Source organism: Malus domestica, chromosome 05 (genome assembly GCF_042453785.1).
Source record: "Malus domestica chromosome 05, GDT2T_hap1".
Lineage (NCBI taxonomy): Eukaryota > Viridiplantae > Streptophyta > Magnoliopsida > Rosales > Rosaceae > Malus > Malus domestica.
In genome coordinates, this window is record NC_091665.1 from 13,136,936 (window position 1) to 13,161,007 (window position 24,072).

The 24,072-nt window shown below is 37.8% G+C and overlaps 3 protein-coding genes across 8 annotated transcripts; 1 reads left to right on the forward strand and 2 right to left on the reverse strand.

Annotated features, from left to right (window-relative positions):
• Nucleotides 1-2,158: 2,158 nt before the first annotated feature.
• Nucleotides 2,159-5,532, forward strand: LOC103425006 (mediator of RNA polymerase II transcription subunit 32-like). 2 transcript variants are annotated; one of them, XM_070822272.1, is made up of 3 exons: nucleotides 2,159-2,276; nucleotides 4,551-5,002; nucleotides 5,150-5,532. In XM_070822272.1, exon 2 carries the CDS (start codon nucleotides 4,568-4,570, stop codon nucleotides 5,000-5,002), a length of 435 nt encoding a protein of 144 aa, XP_070678373.1. In that variant the 5' UTR covers nucleotides 2,159-2,276; nucleotides 4,551-4,567; the 3' UTR covers nucleotides 5,150-5,532. The 2 variants fall into 2 exon arrangements, with proteins under 2 accessions (XP_070678373.1, XP_008361321.1); XM_008363099.4 differs by having other exon boundaries at nucleotides 2,193-2,342.
• An 830-nt stretch (nucleotides 5,533-6,362) lies between these two features.
• On the reverse strand, nucleotides 6,363-12,493 carry LOC103425022 (uncharacterized). 5 transcript variants are annotated; one of them, XR_011581238.1, is made up of 5 exons: nucleotides 12,229-12,424; nucleotides 11,886-12,154; nucleotides 7,857-7,893; nucleotides 7,101-7,631; nucleotides 6,363-6,735 (listed from the first exon to the last, which is right to left on the reverse strand). XR_011581238.1 is itself a non-coding variant. In XM_070822271.1 (3 exons), the coding sequence occupies exon 3, from the start codon at nucleotides 10,808-10,810 to the stop codon at nucleotides 9,716-9,718; it is 1,095 nt and encodes a 364-aa protein (XP_070678372.1). In that variant the 5' UTR covers nucleotides 10,811-11,528; nucleotides 11,886-12,093; nucleotides 12,229-12,482; the 3' UTR covers nucleotides 6,363-9,715. The 5 variants fall into 5 exon arrangements, 2 of the variants coding, with proteins under 2 accessions (XP_070678372.1, XP_070678371.1); XR_011581237.1 differs by lacking the exon at nucleotides 7,857-7,893 and having other exon boundaries at nucleotides 12,229-12,482; XR_003773083.2 differs by having other exon boundaries at nucleotides 7,101-12,154; nucleotides 12,229-12,441.
• A 10,973-nt stretch (nucleotides 12,494-23,466) lies between these two features.
• Nucleotides 23,467-24,072, reverse strand: LOC139196067 (serine/arginine-rich splicing factor RSZ22-like). The gene is made up of 2 exons (XM_070821730.1): nucleotides 23,879-24,072; nucleotides 23,467-23,818 (listed from the first exon to the last, which is right to left on the reverse strand). Exons 1-2 carry the CDS (start codon nucleotides 24,070-24,072, stop codon nucleotides 23,467-23,469), a joined length of 546 nt encoding a protein of 181 aa, XP_070677831.1.

Below are 24,072 nucleotides of genomic sequence, written 5' to 3' on the forward strand. Positions count from 1 at the left end.
AATTAGGCAAAAATTGTCTAAGACCAGCCACAATGACTTTTGAGATAACTTTATAAACGGTGCAACAAAGACTAATAGGCCTAAAATTCATCTTCCTAGAGTTCTCATTTTTTGGAATCAAAGTAATCAATATATTGTTCAGTCCTTGAGGCAACTCCATAAATCGAAAAGCATTGACCACCATTTAAAAAATATCATCAGAACACTGAGCCTACTTATTTTGGTAAAAGCAAGCCGGAAAGCCATCCACACTTGGAGCTTTGAGGTCTCCAATGTTGAACAGACTAGTCTTTATTTTTCCACAACTATTTTACAGAGGTTTTCGTTCATAAAAATGTCCATGCTAGGAAACGAGTTAGGAAAAGCAGACATTTGACTAGAATTTTTTCGCATGTGGAAACAAATTCTGGAAGTAGCCCACAACAATCCTTTAAAGCTTAGCAAAATCCACAACCCACGCACCTTGATCATTCATTAGCCCCTTAACTCTATTTCTTTGCCTTCTTATAATAGTTGTCAGATGAAAGAACTTTGTATTGCAAGTCACCTTCCTATAGTCATTTCAATCTAAACTCTTGATGCCAAAAAAAGCCTCTTGATGAAAACTTAATAGTCGGTTTACGTTTTATTTATATTAGCAATGCTTGATTGCTTAGGATTGAAGAAGAGCTCATCCTTAATTCACTTAAGAGCTGATTTTCAAAATTTCGTATTTATAGTTGGAATAGTTCATTTTATTAGTCTCTTTGTAAATATTATCTATACAAAAGATCAATTAAAATTCAGGTTGTTTAGTCAATCAACTGTAGCAAACAGTTCTTAATACTGTTACCAAATTCGCCTATTTATTTTTATACAGTTCCATTACTAAATGATTTCATATTTGTTTTGTAATACAAACAGTTTTGATTATCAATGTAAAATTTCGTAAATTAACGAATTGAGGAGCTAAGTTATAGGGCTGGGTTCGGTTTGAAACGGTTCGGTTTTTTGCCAAAACCGAAACTGAACCGAATTTTCGGTTCAGTTCGATTCGGTTCAAAAAAATTTTGGTTTTTTTCGGCTCGGTTTCGGTTTATTTTCGGTTTTTTTCCATGATTTTTTTTTTTAATTTGGAAGAAATCTGCAACGATTGAGCAATGGAGATGCAGAAACTTCTGCATCAAATGAATACGAACTGGGACGATCGGCCATGGATCTGACATTATTGGGTGTCGGTGTGTATTTCTTGTTGTGGATCTGAGAGCTCTCGCAGAGAAAATGCATGCATGTGTTAAATCTTTTGATTTTTCCATGAAAATAAACCCAATAGAACTAAATAGCAATCATGAGAGTTTTTTACCTTGGGGGTTTATTTTTAGTCCCAAAGCTCTCGCCAGCCATGGAACACTTATGCATCTGCTGCCAAATTGGAAGATTAAAAGAAAAACTTATGCATCTGCTGCCAACATGCAAAACCCCAACAAAATAATTAAAAGAAAAAACCCAAAAAACACGCAGAAACAACAAAAAAATAATTAAAAGGAAATCTGCAACAACAACAAAATAATTAAAAGGAAATATGCAACAACAATCATGGTTTGGAAGAAGGAATCCGCGAGGAGGACAGGAGAATATTGGAGAGAGTTATTTGGAGGAAGAGATGAAGGGGAGAGAGAGAGAGAAAGAGATTGAGGAAGCAAAGGAAGAGACTCAGGGAGGAAGCAGCGGAGGGAGAGAGAGAGTTTGAGAAAACGTGAAAAACTGAAATGGGAATGTGAATGACGGCTAGGGTTTGTAAGTTAAGAAATTTTATAAAGCGTATAACTATTAGAAACCTATAAATCAATTACCGGTACAATTATAACATAACAAAGCTGACAGTCAAGTTGGCTTGAAATGACTATCCAACCTGAGGTCAAGGGTTCAAACCCTGATGCCAACATATTTTTTCATTATTTATATATGAATTTTTTTTTCGGTTCGGTCCGGTTCAGTTTCCGGACCTCAAAAACCGAAACCGAACTGGCCATATTCGGTTCAGTTCGATTTTGGCAGTTTCGGTTCGATTTTTTTCGGCTTCGGTTCGGTGCGGTTTTCGGTTTTTTGAACCCACTCCTACTAAGTTATTATTATTATTATTTTTTTTTTTTGGCAAATCTTCCATTAGTAAGCGTGTGGGGGAAAAAAATATATATTTTAAGCAAGTCGCATATTTGGCCCAATAGCTCGGCTGCCCATCGAATCCAATTCATCTTTTATCTCATATGAATTTCTTGTGTTTCTTCTGATCAGTTGTAAGTATTTCTGCTTCTTCGATTATCTGAATCTTCAATAACAATCGGCTTCATCTTCCGCACCGGGTAATTTCAGTTCTTCAATTTCGTTGTTTAGGGTTTAGTCTGTGTTGTTTCTGTGCCGAGATTGTATGATATTTACTTTTCCCAATAATATTGTGTCGCGATTGTATGATAATTTAATTACCCTTCACTTGTGTTCTTCCTTTATTGTTTTTAAGAAGTTGTTACTTGTGTTCTTCCTTTATTGTTTTTAAGAAGTTGTTTGTTACTCTATTGGTAGGAAGCATTGTTGAGTATTCTACTTGTAATGGGTTTCTTTTCTGCTTAATTTTATGACATTTTGTGAATGCTGATTGGTCTTTGTATGCTACCATGTCATATCGTAGAATGTTTTTCTTTTCAATTTAATTTCTGCATTTAATGGACTTTGTTATTTGAATGGATGCGCTGTAAACCCAGGTTTGGACTAACATGGATTTGTGATTTAAGATGAACTTCTTGTTCAAATTATAAAGATAGAAAGATAATAAATTAAATATTTAGTTTGTGTTGTTTCTGTGCCGGGATCGGTTGAGATTTACTCTTTCTTCCTCATCTAATCTGGGTTTCATTTTCCCAGCTCTTGTGAATCATATGCATTTTATTATCCGCTTAATCCAACGAAAGCCAATGAAAGCTCTCTGATTTTCCCGTCTCTAATTTTAATGAATTTTGTGCATATTAGTATGATACCAGTAGTAATACAGCTACTTGAAGTCTTTTTGATCATTTGCTAGAATGTGAATTGTTTTTCTGTTTTTTAAAACAAGTCTTTGTTTTTTCTTTATTTTATTTTATCCATTTGAAAGAAAATATTGAGATTTTTCAAAAGGGTTAATGATGTTATGGTGGCAGTTGTTACCAGAAAATTAAAAGTAAGATGGGGCGTTTTCCGAACACAAGTGATAAAGAGGTCTTCTTTGGATAGGAATAATTGCACTATCATTTAGACACAGATTGACAATGTCTTCATTTCTTAAGCCCACCCTGTAGAGATATAAAAATAGCATACTTGCTTTCCCAAAAGATGGTTTCTCTTTCTAATTTTCTATACGCAGTCATATTTGAATTTAATGATAATTATTAACATTGATTTTAAATTATTCTTAGATTCTCTATTGGAGTTTGCTTTGTATATTTGTTGAAGAAGGGATTGAATTTCGTTTGGAGGAAACGGGGAGCCTCTAAGAGGAGGATAAATAAGGAAGTCAGAAGTATTGAGCTGTAGTGTATTTGCGTGGAAATTGCTGTGTTTATAAAATAGTTTTTTGACCCTTATATCCAGAGTTTGGAAAAGAGATGCCTTGTTGCTGTATTCACCTTGCTTGTAGTGTACAAAACCTTTGTTTGCTGCTTATGCGTTTGCATATTTGGACAAACTGGTTGATATGTCGGTATGTCATATATCAAAGTATATGTACACGAGGATGAATCGTTGATCTGTCTGTAAAATAGTTGTGATTAGTTTAAACTTTGGCTTCTGTTGTTACTCTTATTATTGGTAGGACTCTGATTCCATGATCTAATTACTCTATTCTTGCTATTCAATCATAGATCTGTATGCGCAATAGCATGTATTCATTTCATGTAGTTAATGGTGTACTAACCATGCTTGATAGCTTGGAGCATAAAATTGGAGGTATTTAACAGATTTGGAGGCATAAAAGAAAGCTGCTACTAACTTAATCTTTTCCTTGTTGAGTCCTCCTTGGGTTGTCTGAATAGTGTGGCATGTCTTACGTTTTGACGATAAGACTGGAAGACATGTAACACATTGTTGTGTGTCAAACATCACAAAAGGAAGCAGTGTTGACGATCTTCCTTTTATTTGTTATCTTTTCTGTTTAATTTTTTGAGATTTGTGCCTTTCCCCCTATCCTTTAAAGCTGATACCAAACCTACTCATCTGCTTTCTTGTCCCTTTAATGAATGCTGATCGGTCTTTGTATGTTACCATCGTATCGTAAAATGTTTCCCTTTTGAATTTAGTTTCTGCATCTAATGGACTTTGTTATTTGAATGTATGCTGTGTAAACCCCGGTTTGAAGGGACGTAATATTTGAGATTTAACACGAAATTCTTATTCAAAGTTTAAAGATAAATTTTTTTCTCTCTTTCATCATGCTGAGTATAAATTGATAAGTAACCAATATATCTATCTTAGTTATCTGCATTTATGCAAATTATTAGCTTCCCTCATCAGTTTCCCAACATTTTGACTATATTCATTAGGAAGTACGAGCCTCAAAATGGACAGCATTGTAGATTCTCTAAATAGTGCATACCAAGAGTTTGTTGTTGCAGCAGCTAATGTGCTTGAATCCAAGGAAACTTCTGGTGGTCAGAAAACAGCAGCCACAGATGCTGCTCTTGAGAATTTTAAGCAGAAGTGGGAACTTTTCAGAGTCACTTGTGATCAAGCGGAGGAGTTTGTGGAGTCCGTGAAGCAAAGAATTGGATCAGAGTGCCTGGTGGATGAGGCAACTGGTTTGGTGGCTGGGAAGACTGGGCAAACTGCAACTGGTCTGCCACCCATTAGTGCGGTTCGGTTGGAACAGATGAGTAAAGCAGTTCGATGGCTGGTTATAGAACTTCAACATGGCTCTGGAACTGCTGCTGGTGCAGCACATTCTCATCCTTCAACTCCTTTTGATAGTAGATTCTCTGAAGATTCAGCTCAATAGGTATGAAGGTGATTTGATTTCTTACTCTGTATTGAGAGAAGATGATAGGATTGATTGGATGCATTTTTCCTACTAAAATATCGACCATCTCTTCCAAATGATTTTGAATGTAGTTTTAGGATTTGCTACTTCCTTATCCTTGTGCAGTTAGGTTGTACCGTATTGCTTTAGCAATAAACTTAGTACTTCAGGAAAGGTGGGGAAAACACAAGACTTGGTCGTTGAAAGTTATGCATCTCCGATGGGCATACATTAGCTCACCTGTATCATCATGATGTTGTGTCCCGTTTTTCTCTGTAAACATGTAGCATGCAATGAGTCTCTGAAGTAGGTGCCACACTTATTATTTTGTTGGTGGCTGCTGTAGATCTATATCTATATGTACACAACCTGAAAAGTGTTATTGCTAAATGAATCTGTTGTATATTTTGTATTTCAAATTCTAAAATTCTTTCGTCAAAGACAAGTGTTGGGTGTTTGATTTCGAACGGAAAGTCGAATATATATATCTAGTGATTTTGTTTGAGTCAGGCTACTGCTTTATTTATAGCAATTTTGCCCTTTATGTCATTTGTTTTCCTTGTAATTTTTGTGGGTCTAGCTACATGGAGATTTGTTTCATCAGTAGGGGCTTCGGGGATTCAAATGCGTATTTTATTATGGGCCATTTTATTACTTAAAACAATTTTAAGAAAAAAAAAAATACCACATACCACGTTTTTAGTTCACGTACTAATTGAATCAACAAAATTATTTAATAAGAAAACATTGCAATTTGCATAATTGCCATATCCTACCCTCTCTTTAGACGACCAGCCAGCGAGATTTTACGGCGGCAACCGGACGACAGGATTTTTCAGTGACAATGATCAGCCGATGGGATGATCCGGCAACCAGTGACTTCATTCTCTCATATGATTAAAAATATTATACAATTGCCATCGATGGGGTTGAACTCCAAACCTCATGGTGAAGATCAACTTGTACCCCTACATCACATAACAACTTGTTTTGGGTTGAACCCCAAAACAAACATTGTTTGTAAAATATTGTCTACTCAACGAAATTCCTTGGTAGAAGACAGCATCGATGACTCAAGCAGTGAAGGTGACATTGAGAGGGACACGAAGGAAGCACATGAGTATAGCACGCTAGTACAAAAAACACTTCGTTGCGTGCCAATGTCGGACCAAGGCAGTGACAGTAGGGTTTGCGCGACGCATGTTACTTCCCTATCACGCAAAACTGCTTTGCGCAAAGCAAGTTTCTATGTCGCGCAAACCCTTGTTTTTTTTTTGGCAAAAATACTTTTTATTTAAATTTTTATAAATATTGTAATTAAATTATAAATAATAATTAATAAACCAAGAAAAAGTATTTAATTATAAAATATATGAAAATGTATATACAAGATGTCCGAACAAAAAAGAAAAAACTACAACAAGTAGTCATCTATGTTTGGCTACTGGGTATTGAATGGGCAAAGTGGTTGGGAGGTTGAAAGTGGAGCAAGATCAGGTGCTGGCATCGAGATTTGAAGGCCGGACATCTGTAAAGCTTGTAAGATCATACTCATCTTATCATTCTGGGCCGATAACTGGGCTGCAATCTCGGCTTCCCAGGCTGCTTCTTGGGCCGCAAGCTAACCTTTTAGGGTTGCCACTTCCTTCGTCAGTGCTGACCTGTCCTATTGTCGATCTGGAAGAGGAGGCACCCGTCTCACGAACCCGCGCCTTCCCCATACATCGAAAAAACTTAATTTAGCACATGTAAATCAGACCCTACTCCAACGTCAAATTTAGGAAAATAAATAGATGATAAAGAATGAATTATGATCCAAACTGTCAAGTCTCTACTCTTCCCATATACATTTTGTCCATATAATTTCCGTCACTTTATCCGAGGCGTGCATCAAGTACAGATAATTCATAAATCAATGATTTTAAACCAAAGTGAGGAAATAAAGTGCATGTGTTTCCACTATAACAAGAAAACAGCTCAATGAAAAATACGGACATTGATGATAAAATGTAGTATAAATAGAGCATGTATAATAAGTTAATAACTGATTGCAAACAGGAAAAAAATTATGACTTACATGGGTACCGTCACGACCATCTAAGGGAGAGTCATTGACACCAAAAGTCATGGACACAGTTGATCACCTAAACCGTCATCACATAACAATAGCACCACAGAAGGTTCCACATTGCGGAGAGTTTTTTGGTTTTTGAATCTCAAAATGGTATATCATATGGTCCAGCAGTAAGCTCCAAAGGCACAAGTGCAAATGAATTATGCAACTACCACGTTTTTCACTAGCTACTTTCTAAGTGTCATCAACACCAATAGTTTTAGTTACACACACACACACATGAAATGGAAATCCTACGATAGGGTTTAATATAAATTGAGGTAGAACTGATCACATTTGGAGAAACTTGAACCACTAAAAACTATTATGCATTTAATACAAACACTGCATTCACAAATGAGAAAGCACACAAGTGTAGTGTAATGTACTAAAGAATTACTTGTAGAGTTTTCCAAAAGTGTCTCTCAAGCGAGCAACATCAGCACCAACAACTTCAGCCACCTTCTTCCCATCTTGAAAGAGATGGAATTTAGGCTGCACCAGAGTACACACATCAAATTACGAACCAAATGGATCTTGGATTTTACCATATCCAAGTAAAAACATATAGAATTACTAAGAAGCAAAACCAGTAATAATCCATTCAAAAGACCATCTTAAAAGATCATCCCACGAGTGCCATGAATAAAAGAAGCTATATACGAAGAACAAAATAAATTGGAGCATTTTCTTTCAAACATAATAAGAGCAATCATTTACCACAGCAGAAATATTCGACTTGCTCTGTAAGTCCTTCCTGTATATAGAATAAACAAGGTTAGGTATTAATTTCTTTTTGTAAATTCTGATCTGTTTTCAAACCAAAGAGCAAGTGCTCTTATACACAAAGTGTGACTACTGCTAGCTGGCACTTCTAACAAATTCCCCTAATAACAAGTAAAACCCTCAATTACAACTAACTTGACTCTTAATTTGTGATTAAGATAATCACAATCCTAAGTTCATAACATTGCCCTTCCCTTGAAGAACAACCTTGTCCTCAAGGATAGGATTAGAACATGAAATCTGGAACTGTTTGCAGTGAAGTTCAACAAAGGAGTCTTGCAACCGAAGTGTGAATTTGTTGTTCTTGGAAGGAATGTGAGAATTTTGCTAAGTCAATACTGCTTGTGAGGAGACTTTCTGCACTAGACCTTCCTTTGTGCTCACTAGCAAGGTGGTGGAAGGCTCAACTTTGGGAGCTAAGGAAGAAGCATAAGACCACCAATTATGAAGCATAAAAACTTGCAGCAACACACTTGTGAAAGGACATGTTTTCAATTCAATTGTTATGTTTCCAAAATCTGAGTGATGGATGAATGGTTGGTAACTTTTTGCCCACGAGGATTGCACCAACGGTATCTTCTTGTAGTCCATACTTCCAGAGACCAGGTGCTTGCTGTTACAAACTGTGAGAATGCTTCCCTGGACAAGAACAAGACCTTGGATTAGTGCCTCCACAACATCCAAATCCAGATGATTGGAGGGCCCACCAAGCAGTATTCTGTGCAGTTTCATGGTAGTTATCTTGGCAAACGCATCTCTGCTCCTCTGACCACCATACAACATGTACCTAGGCTGGAGTGCTAGATTCCCAGTGACACCAAAAGAACCCACGTGAGGTTGGAGATTTTGTTCAGGCATTCCTGGGAAGCAGCGCATCATATACAATAAGGGATTAGAAGATGATTCTAACCCGTCAATGCGGTGCTGACTGAACACAGCGATCTAAACCGTAGCCAAATGGAAAACTGTCCCAGAAATTGGTTGTAGCTCTCTTGCAATTAGTTGGAGTATCGTTGATTGACCAATACCATTTGGCCCAAACCATGTGATGCGGCTGTCAAGGTCAATTCCAAAATTTAAATTCCTAAACAAAACGGGTTCGCATGTTGCATCACTGAAACTTATTGTAGGAGGACCAAGTTTGTCATCGGAAATCGGGAACTCCAATTTATAGTCAGGGTCATTTACAATCTCATCCACATGTCCCAACCAGTCCAAAGCCTTAATTCTTGACAAAGCTGATAGATTGGTAGCTTCCCACAAATAAACTGTGCTTGCAAGAGCTATTACAAGGTTATTGCAGCTTCCCCAAACCAAAAAATTGAGGTAGTAATCATCTACTAGGTGTGGAGCATCCACTGTCTTCTCTGAAGGTTGAGGAATGTGTCTTTGGGGCTCTGCTGGTTTATCCTGTTTCAGAGAAGAGAACTCACGCAAGATCATCTCAATAGGGCCTTTCCTACCTTTAAATAGCATCATGTTTGCAAAATCAAAATCCATTGCGGACCTGCTTAGTATGAACCTGTCCAACTCTATACTAGCATATGTGAAACCATATTCAAGCAAGATAGTCTTCCATTGAGACAAAATAGTTGTTGACATAAGATGACCCAAAGCTTTAACCCTGTCATTCACCTTCCTCAGTGAATTACAAGAAGTTGGTAAGTAGGTGTACAAGGTTACCACCTGAGAGTTCGTAGTAATACATAGGTGTCTGCCATCTACTATCCTGGAATCCACCAAATATGTAGCACAACTGCAACAATCATTTACATCCACAACTCCCCATTTGCCTAGCAGCATTTTGCAATTTCTCTTCCATAACCAATTCTTCCACCATTGTAAAGCATTAAAGCAATAATTCTTTTGTTAGTGAAGAGGTGATTTTTCAAATGCTTCTCAGATTCAGCTTCGTTTACAAATGACATGACAATAAAATCAACTCCTTGAGAGATTCTGAATTCAATGTTAGACCGATCCTTAGTAGACAGAGTTGGGAGCTCATAGTTCCTTTTTACAAGCTTCATATCTCTCCAAAACCTGAATTTGGCTCGAAGCAGGAATAGACCAGGGTGTGTGCACTTACAACGCATGCCGCTTCCTAATTTTTCAAGGACTTCAAAGTGTGCCATTACACCATCAATAACAAGTTCATCACCCTTTCTGATACAACCAGAAAAACCTTCATAGTTTGTTTGTCCTTCGGTATTGTTCATAACCGATACCACTCCCTTCTCATTCAGCCGTTTGATCTTCCAAAGGACATCGTCATGCCACTCCCTCGTTTTGTGATACATATTGTGCCCTGCCACATTCCTCAAATAAAGCACTTCCAAAGTGTTTTGTGATCTCAGAAGTGAACCAATAAAGGACTGGCGACCACCTGAAGTATCAAAAACAATTTCACGGATAACAGTAGCTTTCTCATATTGTAGCACTTGCAGTAGACAAGAAAAATGCACTGCATGATTGATGAAGTCAAGCTGTAGGATAAAAATTTGAGAGTACTTGTCACAACGGTTCTCCTGGTGCTTGGAACAGAGTATCACCCCTAGAATTTTAACTAATCTGCCTCCTGGATCCCATCCATTCCAGAATTCACCCCTAGTTATGAAAAATTGAGAGCATACAACCTTGTTATGAAAAAGAGCGGTCATTCGATCGAAGAGGTTTCCTGCAGCATCCTTGCTTTGTCTCTTAGCTATTTCATCAAACACTTTCTCTGCATTCAAAACCATCATCAATTTGCCAACCTCATACATGCTGACCCACCCATTAATCTCATTCACATAAACATCATTCGTGACCATCTTGCCATCAGTATAACATGCAAGGAAACCATGGAAAAACCAATGCCACATGGCCTTCCGATTTTTAAACTTGTACATCAAAGATCTCAATACCTGATGTCTACGTTTGGTGGTGTTTGTATTCGTTGACGGCTACTTGCAGAGGCGAAGAATCTGTAATTTGACGCTTCTGTGGTCTCCATAACCCTTAATGTTGATGTTATCACTGGCGTCATGTAGTAACCATTGAAAGGGGCCTAAAGCTTTGGCTCTTTCATTACTAAGAGTTAAACCCAGACCCTGCACACTTGTTGGAGCTTCCTGATTGCTCAAAAATGGTTTGCTATTGTTGGTGTGGGCTGCCATTGAAGCTTTCGAGTTCGACTGTGGCTTGATCGACGGAGCTGCAATTTCTCGCAACACTGGTGATGACGAAAACAACGGCGGAATGGAATGGACTTCGATTGGCGATAGAAGTCTCAGCGGATTGTCGTCTCCTTGAAGTCCGGGATGATCGAGATTGATTGATTTCATGTCATTGGAAATCGTCGGGGTTGGATCAGAAACTCCCCCATTGCTGATAGCGAACATAGGGGTTAGGGTGGAGTCTCCTTCAGCGTTGAGAGCCAACTCACGAGCATGGCGGATCTTAGCAAGGTAGGGTGCGAATAAAGCATCCAAGGTCTTGCGAAGTGAATCCTTGTTCGCAGCAACCATGGCACAAAACGTAGGTGGGTGTGTGTGCATAGGAGGGAAACCAAGATTCGAGAAGGATGATACCATTGATACGATCCAATTCTCAATTCCCTTAATCAACCTGCAAGTAGCACAAGAAAGCTATGGAAGAAGAGGGAAGGAGAGAAGAAGGAGCAGAGCTCCAAATATTTTTGTGTTTAATTTCTTTTTGTAAATTCTGATCTGTTTTCAAACCAAAGAGCAAGTGCTCTTATACACAAAGTATGACTACTGCCAGCTAGCACTTCTAACAAATTCCCTTGATAACAAGTAAAACCCTCAATTACAACTAACTTGACTCTTAATTTGTTATTAAGATAATCACAATCCTAAGTTCATAAAATTGAGGAGCCTGAAATTCAAGTTAATCAAGAATTCAATTTAATGAGCTATTAAAACTTTGAACAATGGCTGAAACAATAACAAAAATACGGAGTACCTGAGGGCGAGGAGCTAGGTCGGAGCTGCAGAAAGTGAAGGTTTGGGGAGTGGTGGAGGGAATTAGAGGTGGAAGGGGTTGCTGTGGGAGGCGAAGGTGGTGAGGTGGGGATTGAAGAAGCCAGGGTTTGGAAAGAACTGGAAGGAAGGCTGTGACGATGAAGAAGCGCAGTGCAAAACTTGCTGCTATTGCAGTGCCATGGCTGCACCTGAATTCCTTGCCATTTTTGTCTCTCGCATTAGTTCTTTATGTATCAAGCAAAACCCTAACTGTAAATTCAAAATCCAAAACCCTAGTTTATAAAACGCAAAAAAAAAAAAAAAAATTCAACAAATTGTCTTACCTTAAGATTGGAGTGGCGAAGTGAGCACTTAACAGCTAGTGGTGGAGGACGCGACTAGAAGGGGGAAAACAATGGTGATTGGCGACTTGGTGAGCGGTGACTAGTGAGAGGCCGTGCAAGAGAGCTTGGGGAGGTGGAAGGAGAGGACGACACACCTGGTTTTTAGGGTTTCGTTCGGCCTTTGCGATTCTGCGATAAAGACAGAGACCGAGTGAGAGAGAAGGGAAGAGAGACCGACTGTTTTCCAATTGCATGGTTTGCACCTACATTTTGGACCTCCATTTTGTCCAAAGTCATTGACTTTGCGTGACAAACGCAAAACTCTTTTACGCGTCGAACGTGCCCTACGTCGCGCAAAGCTATTTTGTGCCATTCCTCGCGCAAGATTTTGGGAAAATTTAAACAAAAAGCGTATTTTTTACAGTTAAACTGCCAAAATTTTAACACATTGCACGACGCATGTATACATTAAGACGTCGCACAAAGTTGGTTTGCGCAATGACACATCGTGGTGTAGCGCAAGTTATATATTTAAAAAAATTTATTATAAAATTTACTGAAAATGTGACTTTAGTCCCTTCAAATTCAATTTCTTTTTTTACATAAAACCCACAATAATATATTTTTCTAACAAAAACTCAATCTGAACTACAATAATAAATTTAAAGCTACTTAATAAATATACATACCATTCAATTTCTTAAGTGTTATACTTACAAAATAAATAAATTTAAAGCTACTTAATAAATAAATAAATACACACACACACACACATACCATTCAACTCGTTGGAATACACATTCTACGAAACTAGTTTCAACGATCGAACCGTTAAAATTGTTTGCTTATGCTTTGAAATCACATACGCCAAAAATTACAAAAAATAAACATTCAGAGATCAAGTAATGGGACAAAACTTTTTCGACGGTTATAAACGAAAAATCACGATTTAACGGTAGTTTGAACTCTGATTTTGATGATTTTTTATACCTACACTCTTTGATCCTATATGAATACAATGAATGAATTCGATCTTTAATTTCAAATATTTACACAAGTGGATACCACAAAATCTTATGTTATACTTAATGAAAGTATAAATAAACTCCAAGTATTAGTGAATTTATTGTTTTGATGGGAGACGCATTGTACGAAACTAGTTTCAACGATCCAACCATCAAACTTGTTTGTATATACTTCGAGATTGCATACGCCAAAAAATTGCAAAAGACAAACATTCAGAGATCAAATAACGGGACAAAACTTTTCAACGGTTATAAATGAAAAATCACTATTTAACGGTAGTTTTAACTCCGATTTTGATGATTTTTTATAACTACACTCCTTGATCCTATATGAATACAATGAACTAATTCGATCATAAATTTAAAATATTTACACAAGTGGATACAATAAAATCTTATGTTATACTTAATGAAAGTATAAATACACTCCTAGTGTTGATGAATCTATTGTTTTGATGGGATACGCATTGTACAAAACTAGTTTCAATGATCTAACTGTCAAATTTGTTTGTATATACTTCGAGATCGCATATGCCAAAAATCGCAAAAAAAAAAGCATTCAGAGATCAAGTAAAGGGACAAAACTTTTCGACGGTTATAAACGAAAAATTATGATTTAACGGTAGTTTTAACTCCGATTTTGATGATTTTTTTTATAGCTACACTCTTTGATCCTATATGAATACAATGAACTGATTTAATCGTAAATTTAAAATATTTACACAAGTGGATACAACAAAATCTTATGTTATATTTAATGAAAGTATAAATAAACTGCAAGTGTTAGTGAATCTATTGTTTTGATGTGATACGCATTGTATGAAATTAGTTTCATCGATTTAACTGTCAAATTTTGGTATATACTTCGAGATCGCATACGCCAAAAATCATAAAAAACAAGCATTCTGAGATCAAGTAACGGGAGAAAACTTTTCAATGATTATAAACGAAAAATCACGATTTAACGGTAGTTTTAACTCCGATTTTGATGATATTTTTTATAGCTACACTCCTTGATCATATATGAATACAATGAACTGGTTTGATCGTCAATTTAAAATATTTACACAAGTGGATACAACAAAATCTTATGTCATACTTAATGAAAGTATAAATAAACTTCTAGTGTTAGTAAATCTGTTGATCCAACCGCCAGTATTATTCATATAAACTATGAGATCGTGTATGCCAAAAATTACACAGAAAAAATATTTCTACGATAGGTAGTGTAATGAAATTATTCAACGGTTACAAACTTAAATTTAATTTTCAACGGTCATTGTATCTCCTTTCCCATTTTCTACCAAAACAATAACTGAGTCCAAAATAATACAATGAACGGACCCGATCATGAAATAAAATAAAGTTTGTGGGGTTGGTTTTGGTCGGAATTGAGATGGGGGGGGGGGGTGGTGGTTCCTTCTCAGAGGTGAAGGAACTTAAGTAAAATTACAAAATTACGCTTCCTCAATTTTATTATTACCATTAAGCCCTCAAGTTTCGATTCAAATTTCGCTTTCAACTTTATATTCATGTACGTGAATATAGTTAGGAAAACCCAAGATAATTGCAAGGAACTAGTCTTCTTGTCAAGGCTCGGAAATTATGACACACATACAAGGACAAAATAGTCATTTCACATGTCTCAGGAATAAAATACATTATTTTAAAGAACGGGATGTAACATCACTGCACATGTTTGTCTTTTTATCATCAGTTTAGAACATCTGCTTTTATTTTTTTTATTTATTATCTTTTGCTTTCCAGCAGGCTATGCCCATTCTTAAAAATCTAGAGAAGGAACTAAAACGTGACCCCTAGAAAAAAGTTGTATGATGGGCCATGTAGCAAATATTTTGGTTATACATTCGAGTTAAATGCAAATGTTTAGATGTTCGATGAGGTTTGCTTCAGAATGTGATTTCTGAAATGAATGCTTCCAGTATGTTCATGCATGCATGTAATATGGATGATTCTGGAATTGATATACTTGTTTTATCTCTTGCATTAAGTGTTTCTGTTTTGTGATTATTTAGGTTTTCCTGGAGCGTGAAATCTTAATACTCAAAACCTTGATAGATGGTATCTTGCCCAAGAGACATATCTGAGAATCGCCAATCAAGAGAATGGTGAAATAGAGTTTGGTGACAGTAAGGTAGATCATTTCGATGTGGGTTTTTGTTTTTCAGCCATACTTTGCTTTGTTTTTGTTTTTTCAGCCATTCATGGATTATTTCTGGTCCTGATAACGAGGGTTTTAGTGACAGTGAGGTGGATTGGGAGTTTAAGTAATGAATTGGTACTGAGGTGCTTTTATAAAAAGTGAGTATAAAAAAAATGTGAGCTCAAAATGGTGTTTGGTAAACACTTAAAAACAACTTATTTTCATAGTTTTGGATGAAAAAAGCTGAAAATGTGAAGCAACAAAAATGAACTTATTCTCACAGCACAACTTAAGCAGTTTTTGATTTTTTTTTCAAAACACATATACCAAACCAACTGACACACCCCGACCGAGGTCAAGGCATGCTGGCCGTCACGTGAGAGTGACGTAGCCATGTGCACAGTGTGGAAGCGATAAAGGTAGCAAATATACAAATAATTAAAAAAATCACATTAATATAGTGCACTACTAGCAGGGAGTGTTAGGAGTTAGTTACAACCGTAAACACTCCTAATAAGAGCATAAAAAGTCTAGGTGCAGTCTAGTAGGACAAGTACTAGTTACACAATACCAGAAATGTCCTACTATTATTCAATAAGTCAGAACTATTGACGAACCCGAGCCACCAATAGCAAGCTTACTTAGAACCTAGAGGGGCGCAAAACAGAAAACGTGAGTGGGCAAAAACAAATGTTTTACAAAATCATTTCATTTATCAATATACTAACCCCTCGCTGTAAAACATGTATTATTTTCCCAGAATCAAGATATAAGCATATACATATACATACATATATATATATATATATATCTGAAATCATATCAATTCAGTTCATGCTTCACATAATCATATTCATATGTATGTCATGCCAAAATGTAACAAAGTAAACAATCCAGGTAATAATAATTTCAGAGAAATATGATATGTTAGTCGGAACTTCTGTGGTAGTCTGTACGGCTGAATTCATAGCTCAAACTCAATCTAGTCGGAGTCACTACTATGACCTATACGGCAATGTACTGCACATAAGTCGGAACCTCTAGACAGGGTCTGTACGATAAGGTTGGGTGTAATATAATTATGCTCAACTCTATTCTCTCATAATAGCCGGGCGATAAATCACTAGTCACCTACGAGTCGGAACCATGAATAAGGTCTGTACGACAAGATTGTGTACTTAAGTTGGATCCAATATGAGCATATAGTGTGGGAGGTGACGTAAATAAACAGGCCTGTAATTCATATCTATGGCTAATTCACAATCATCCTAGGTGCAGCTTTATGAGCTCAACATTACTTAATCACATATCACCTATCACATCATCGATGATTCACACAACCAAACATAACCTACCTGAACTCACCTGTGCCTCCACAACACCACATTCATATATATATGCAACCATGCAATGCATATTCCAAATATAGAAGCATTTGGCATATTATTTCTAAGCATACTTTCCTTAAAAATGCATTTCTAGGAAATATATAAAGTATATAAGTATATACTGAAAACAAAAGCCCACTTACTAGTATGTCGAAGGGTCGTAGCCCCCGAGTCGCCCGTGGATACGCTCGTCCTCGGGATAAGTCTCACCTATATGCGAATTAACTATAAAAACGATATTTTGAAGCACATATACAAAACCAGCTAATAACTTCTCATACATTACTCAATTTTGGTATTTAAATATACCAACACGACCTACACAACCTCACGAACATCGTGATATTTTTAGAAAAATTTTCCTATAGCTCACGCGCCCTCACGCGCCGGGGAGGGCACGGCATCACGCGTCCTCACGCGCATTACCTTCAACCTCCAGACGCTAGAATAGTGCCACCGGCATCAAATTCTGGGCAGACTTGCAACTGCCCATTTCTCTTTCGTTTTTGCACCATTTTCTATGAAATCTTCACCCAAATGTCACAAATTTCAAGAGAAAGAAGGCTATACCTCTTTGGAGCCTCAAATCCTTCGAAAACACGTCGGAAAAATCTCACCAAAACCAGCCACCTTCGAACCTCGTGATCCCGACGTCCAAAACCTTCAAATGAAGCACTCCGAGCTTCTTTGGGACCTCACTAAGCTCGCTATGAGCTTGGATTGTCCTAAAATACAACCATTCGAAAGTTCATGAATAGTGCTCAACTCGGAGCTTGAGTTTTCAACGTGAAATCGAACGAGTTCTTACCTAAAATGGGTACCTTTGTACTCGTATGGTCCTCACAAACACAATGGTACCAATTTTTTCTTCGATCCATGATGATTTGGCTTGGTTCGACCTTGTCTATACGGAGGAGAGGGAAGAAAGAGAGAGTGAGTCTGAGAGAGAATACGGGAGAGAGGAGAGAGAAAGGGTATGGATGTGAGTGTGTGGTTCCAAAGTGTACACCAATCATAACCAAAAATTTTCTTACTTCCAATTGGGTCCAAATTAGTAGGGACTTAATACATTGGTCCTTAACCACAACCATACCTAGTCCCACGATGCCACAAACGCTCGAGGGCATTTTAGTATTTTCACATCAACGATAACAAAATAATGTACATTTCCAGGACGGGTTGTGACAATCTCCCCAACATATAAAATTTCATCCTCGAAATTACATACAACCAATACATCCACTAATAATCATAAAACAATCGTGGATACATCTCTCTCATCCGATCCTCTGTCTTCCAAGTAGCTTCTTCCACTGAATGATTTCTCCATAACACTTTTACTAAACAAACTATCTTGTTCCTCAGTTCTTTATCCTTCCAATCCAACAAAGTCACTGGCTCCTCATCATAAGTCAAGTCCGAATTGATTTCCAAGGGTTGAAGGGGAATCACATGTGAAGGATCTGAAACATAATGTTGAAGCATCGAAACATGAAATACATCGTGTACCTTGGACAACTCTGGAGGCAACTCAAGCCTGTAAGCAACCTCACCGACTCGCTCGGTGATCAAATATGGTCCAATGTACCTAGGACTCAATTTTCCTTTCTTTCCAAATTGTACAACACCTCTCCAAGGTGATAGCTTCAGGAATACCCAATCACCTACATTATACTTTCGATCAGTGGCATGCTTGTCTGCTAAGCTCTTTTGTCAATCTTGGGCCGCTTTCAGGTTAGACTTAATTACCTGAACATTTTGAGTAGTCACATCCACAATCTCAGGGCCCATTAAAACTCTTTTGCCAACCTCTGACCAACATAGAGGTGTACAACAAGATTTCCCATAAAGTGCCTCAAATGGTGCCATACCAATGCTTGAATGATAGTTGTTGTTCTAGGCGAACTCTATTAAATCCAAACAATCATGCTAACTATCTTCAAACTGCAGCACTGAAGATCTCAACATATCCTCTAATGTCTGAATGGTCCTCTTAGATTGTCCATCTGTCTGAGGATGATATACCGTACTATAAAGCAATCTCGTACCAAGAGCTTCCTGGAATGCTATCCAGAACTTAGAAGTAAATCTGGGATCCCGATCCGAGATAATATTAATTGGCACACCATGGTACTTCACAATCTGTGTAATAAATAACTTAGCTAATCGGCTTAACGAATACTTCTCCCTTACTGAAATAAAATATGCTGACTTCGTAAGCCGATCAACTACTACCCAAATGCCATCATAACCATTTTGTGTGTGAGGAAGCTTGTATACAAAATCCATAGTAATATTTTCCCATTTCCACTGCGGAATGGGAAGTGGCTGGTTGCATCAACCCAAACGGTTTCTTTCTTTCAGCTTTAACCTGTTGGCAAATGGCACACCTACTCACCTATTCGGCAATTTCTCTTTTCATACCTGGCCAATAATAAAATGGTCTAATGGTATGATACATCTTAATGCCTCCTGGATGCATCGCATATGCCGATATATGTGCTTCATCCAAAATTTCTTTCTTTAACTCTGCATTGTTTGGCACATACATTCTGCTTTCCTGCATAAGCATACGATCAGTTTCTCGAATATCAAAATCTTTCTTTTTGCCTTGGTTTCTTGCTTGAATTATTTCATGAGTCTCCTCATCAATCATTTGAGCCTCAAGTACACGGTTAACTAAAATTGGCCTGACCTGGAAATTAGCAAGCAAGGCTTCTATTCGATTTTCCACTCCTAGCTTCACTCTAGTGGACCTCAAATCTGCTAAAAGAGGAACATGACAATCATAGATGGCATTAAGTCTGGCTGGAGTCTTCCTGCTAAGTACATCAGCCACTGCATTTGCACGACCAGGATGGTACTCAATTGTGCAATCATAGTCACTAAGTAATTTAATCCATCTTCGCCGACGAAGATTAAGATCTCTCTGAGTAAATAGATACTGGAGACTCTTATGATCCGTGAAGATCTTACATTTCTCACCATAAAGATAATGTCTCCAAATCTTCAAGGCAAAGATGATAGCTGCTAACTCCAAATCATGCGTAGGGTAATTCTTCTCGTGAGGTTTCAACTGTCTCGAAGCATAAGCAATTACCCTACCATGTTGCATCAATACACAACCCAAACCATTCAGAAAAGCATCACTATAGACCTCATAATTACCGCTATCATCCGGAAGTGCTAAAACAGGTGCATGGGTAAGATAGTACTTCAGCTGCTGGAAACTTTGCTCACATTTACTATCCCACTCAAACTTAACATCCTTTCGAGTCAACCTCGTTAGTGGCAAGGCAATCACTGAAAAATCCTTAACGAACTGTCTATAATAGCCTGCTAAGCCAAGAAAACTCTATACCTCGATGACGGTTCGAGGTTGTTCTCAATTCTCCACAGCTGCCACTTTCTGAGAATCCACTTGAATGCCTTGAGCAGAAACGACAACTTGATTCAACCAAAATTCACATTTGCTAAACTTAGCATATAGTTGGTGTTCCCTCAAACTGCTCAGCACCAATTTCAGATGTCTAGCATGCTCAGCCTTAGACTTAGAGTTTACCAGGATATCGTCAATAAAGACAATAACAAACCTATCCAAATATGGCTGGAATACTCGATTCATCAAATCCAAAAAAGCTGCAGGTGCATTAGTTAACCCGAATGGCATCACAAGAAACTCATAATGACCATATCGAGTCCTGAATGCGGTTTTAGGGACATCTTCATTTTTAATCTTCAGCTGATAGTATCCCAACCTCAAGTCAATCTTAGAAAATACGCAGACACCTCTGAGTTGATCAAATAAATCATCTATACGAGGCAATGGATAACGGTTCTTAATGGTTACCCGATTTAATTGCCTGTAATTAATGCATAGCCTCAAAGTCCCATCTTTCTTCCTCACAAATAAAACTGGAGCTCCCCAAGGTGAAGTACTAGGCTAAATAAAACCTTTATCCACTAACTCTTGTAACTGCACTTTCAATTTTCTTAATTCAGCAGAAGCCATTCTGTAAGGAATCAAGGATATAGGATTTGTACCTGGAAGCAGATCAATAACAAACTCCATCTCTCTATCTGGTGGCAATCCAGGCAAATCCTCAAGGAATACATCCGAAAAAGATCTGACCAGACGAACATCTTCCACACTATTAGGAGCATCATCATTCAACACTACATGAGCCAAATATCCCTGACAACCTTTCGACAACAATCTCTTTGCTTTCATGGTTGAAATAATACCATGCCTCACCCCACTAGGCTCTCCTACAAATGTAACTTTAGGTAATCCAGGACAATGAAATGTGACTGTCTTCCCATAACAATCTATGTTGGCACGATTATAGTGTAACCAATCAGTGCCCAAAATCACATCAAAATCCATAATATCCAACGACATAATATTAGCCAGCATAATAATACCCTTTACTATCACTGGACATCCTAGATATACCCGATCCACAAAACATCTATCCCCTCTAGGCATAGAAAATTCTAAATTATATCCTAGAGGTGTAGGATGAGGTGGTGTCACTTGAGTAAATGTATGAGAAATAACAGAATGCGTAGCACCACAATCAATCAACACTTTTGCAAAATAACCAAGAATATTTAACGTACCTATGATTAAATCTGGATTATTCTGGGTATCTTGCAGTGACATGTTGTGGATATGCCCCTGACTCTGCGGTCGTTCACTGCGTCCTCTGTTGGCATGAATACCACGTCCCTACCTCTGCTAACCTGACTGCCTCGAAGATCCTGCACTACTAGCAGCAATCTCTCCCTGCTGGGGCTGTCCCCCTTGATACCATTGAGATCCTTGTTGGAAGTATGCCCACAAAGCCACTCATTTGATGTAATAGCTTTTGGAATACTTATTGTATTAAACTATTATATGTTTAATGAAGGGCAAAGCTTATTGTTAATCACTATTTATTGTATCATGTGTTTAAGCAATAAGGGAATCCAAGGAAAGTATTTAATCTGAGAGAAGTAATCTAAGTAAGTTAGATTAACGAGACCTTTCTCTTATGTTCATTCCTAAAACGTTCCTAACCATAGGATTGCCAATTGGGCATTGACAATCCGCTAAGGTTAGTATGTGTTATGTTAACTCAAGCATGAGTATGACTAGTCTTAAGTCATTTAGTGTTGGACACTAACATAAACACATAGGTGCTCGAAAGAGTAATTGAGTACACTGAACAACGATCAAAAGAGAGTTCGAACATACATGTGTAAGAACTAATTAGGTGCAATATGCAAAGTAGTCCTTTGAACTGAGGCATCATAGATGTCTAATGGTTAGGTCCTTGATCTTTGATCATATCAAAGGCATTCCATCGAGAGTGTCCACGACATTGTTGGGGTCAAGCTATCTAGTCATGTAGGCATATGAATGCACAACAAGGGATCTCTAACCTTCCATGGTGGAAGGAGAATACTCTAAGATATGATTCAGGAGTCTTTGGCCAAAGCATACGAATATGACTTAGGAAGTATGTTCCAAATCATATTCAATTGAATCATATAGAGAAATATTACATTGGATAGTAAACATGAAACAAACTATCACTCAAACAATATGATTAAGAGTATTGTATTAGAGAAGGACTGTATTGCATTGTAATTGTAACTGGATAGGTTCTCCAACCAATTCTATTTAGCTTGGGTAACCATGAAATGCTGCTAGGTGTCACTCATGATTTGTGGAAGCCCTGAAGATTAGCAAACACTAATCTTAATCAAAGGGAGAATTGAAATGAAGTTTCAATTCACAGTCGATTGTTAAGAGTAACAATCACCCATTGCCTCGCTAAATGGAACCTAATGGATCGTACACCGAGTAAGGATGAAAGTGAAGAAATATAAATGAAATGGATAAGCAATTAAATGGTTTAATTGAAAATGGTCAAGGTTAATTAATTAGTTGATTAATTATACGAAAGGTTCGTATTGGGCTTTTAAGTTAGTTTTGGGCTTCGGGGTCTAAAAGGGTTTGGTCCACTAGGTCCATTATGTTTACGTTGTATGACAACTAAAACAAATATGGGCAAATAGCCCAATCACTTAAGATGGCCGGCCATAGTGAAGGAAGTGGGAAGTTTTGCTTAATTGCAAGTTTGCCACTCACCTAAGAAAAGAGATATAAAAGCATCTTTATAGCTTTTACCTCATTAGGGTTTTCTTGAGACAAAGATGAGAAACACTTTCTCTCTTTTTCTTTAAAAGAGGCCGGCCACTTAGGGAAGAGATAGCTAGCAATCTTTTCTTCTCTAAGTCATCAATTTCATCTTCACACCTCATCCTTGGTGTGGAGACTTAGAGACACCAAATCTATGGTGTTCTTGGAGATCCTTTCCTCACATCCTCAAGGAGCAAAGGAGCATCAAAAGGAAGAAAATCACAAGGAAGATCCAAGGAGCTAGGAGGTGACTTGAAGGCCTTCCACTTGGGTGAATCCCTTGTGTAAACAAGGATGAGCTTCAAGGGTAATGAATCTCTAAATCCTTCATTCTCTTTAATGTTGTTGAAGAGTCTCTTGGTTAACCATTCACTAGGCTTTAAAAGTCATGGGTTTTAGAATTGTTTTGAATGCATGCCTACTTTAATATGTTAATAGTTTGCCTATGTGTTCAAATATTCTCACATGTTCTTAGCTAGGACAAAATTTTTCCTTCAATCTTCCGACTGAATAAGGCTGATAAGACATAGATCTTCCCTGGTACTGAGGGTACCCACTCTGATACTGAGGATCTTGAGAATACTGCTGTTGTCTTGAGGTGTAGGGAGCGGTGTCACCTTGGTAGTGGTAGGTACCTCCTCGTCCTGTCTTAGTATAACCACGAGATCCTGAAGCGTACTGGGTAGGTGCAGGTGGTGGGAAGGAAGGCTGCTGGGGTCTCTGCCGACTATGAAGGCATTGAGCAGCCCTATGACCCATCTGTCCACAAGTAAAACATCTGTTGCTGCCTCTCGTACATTCCCCTAAATGCCGATTATTACACCTGTGGCATAAGGGAGCACCAGATCCTCCTGAACCACCAAAATCTCTCTATCTCTGGAACCTCGGACCTCCAGTGAATCTATCACCTCTCTTCTGCATATTAGTACTCAATCCCCCGCTATAAGAGCTGGAACTGCCACTACTTCTCTTAAAGTTCTGAGTCTTGTGGGGTTCTTGAAATGCTTGCCCTTTTCCTTTGTCATCTCGCCCCTGACCCCCATTCTTTCCCTCTTTATCCTCACTTTCACTAAGCAT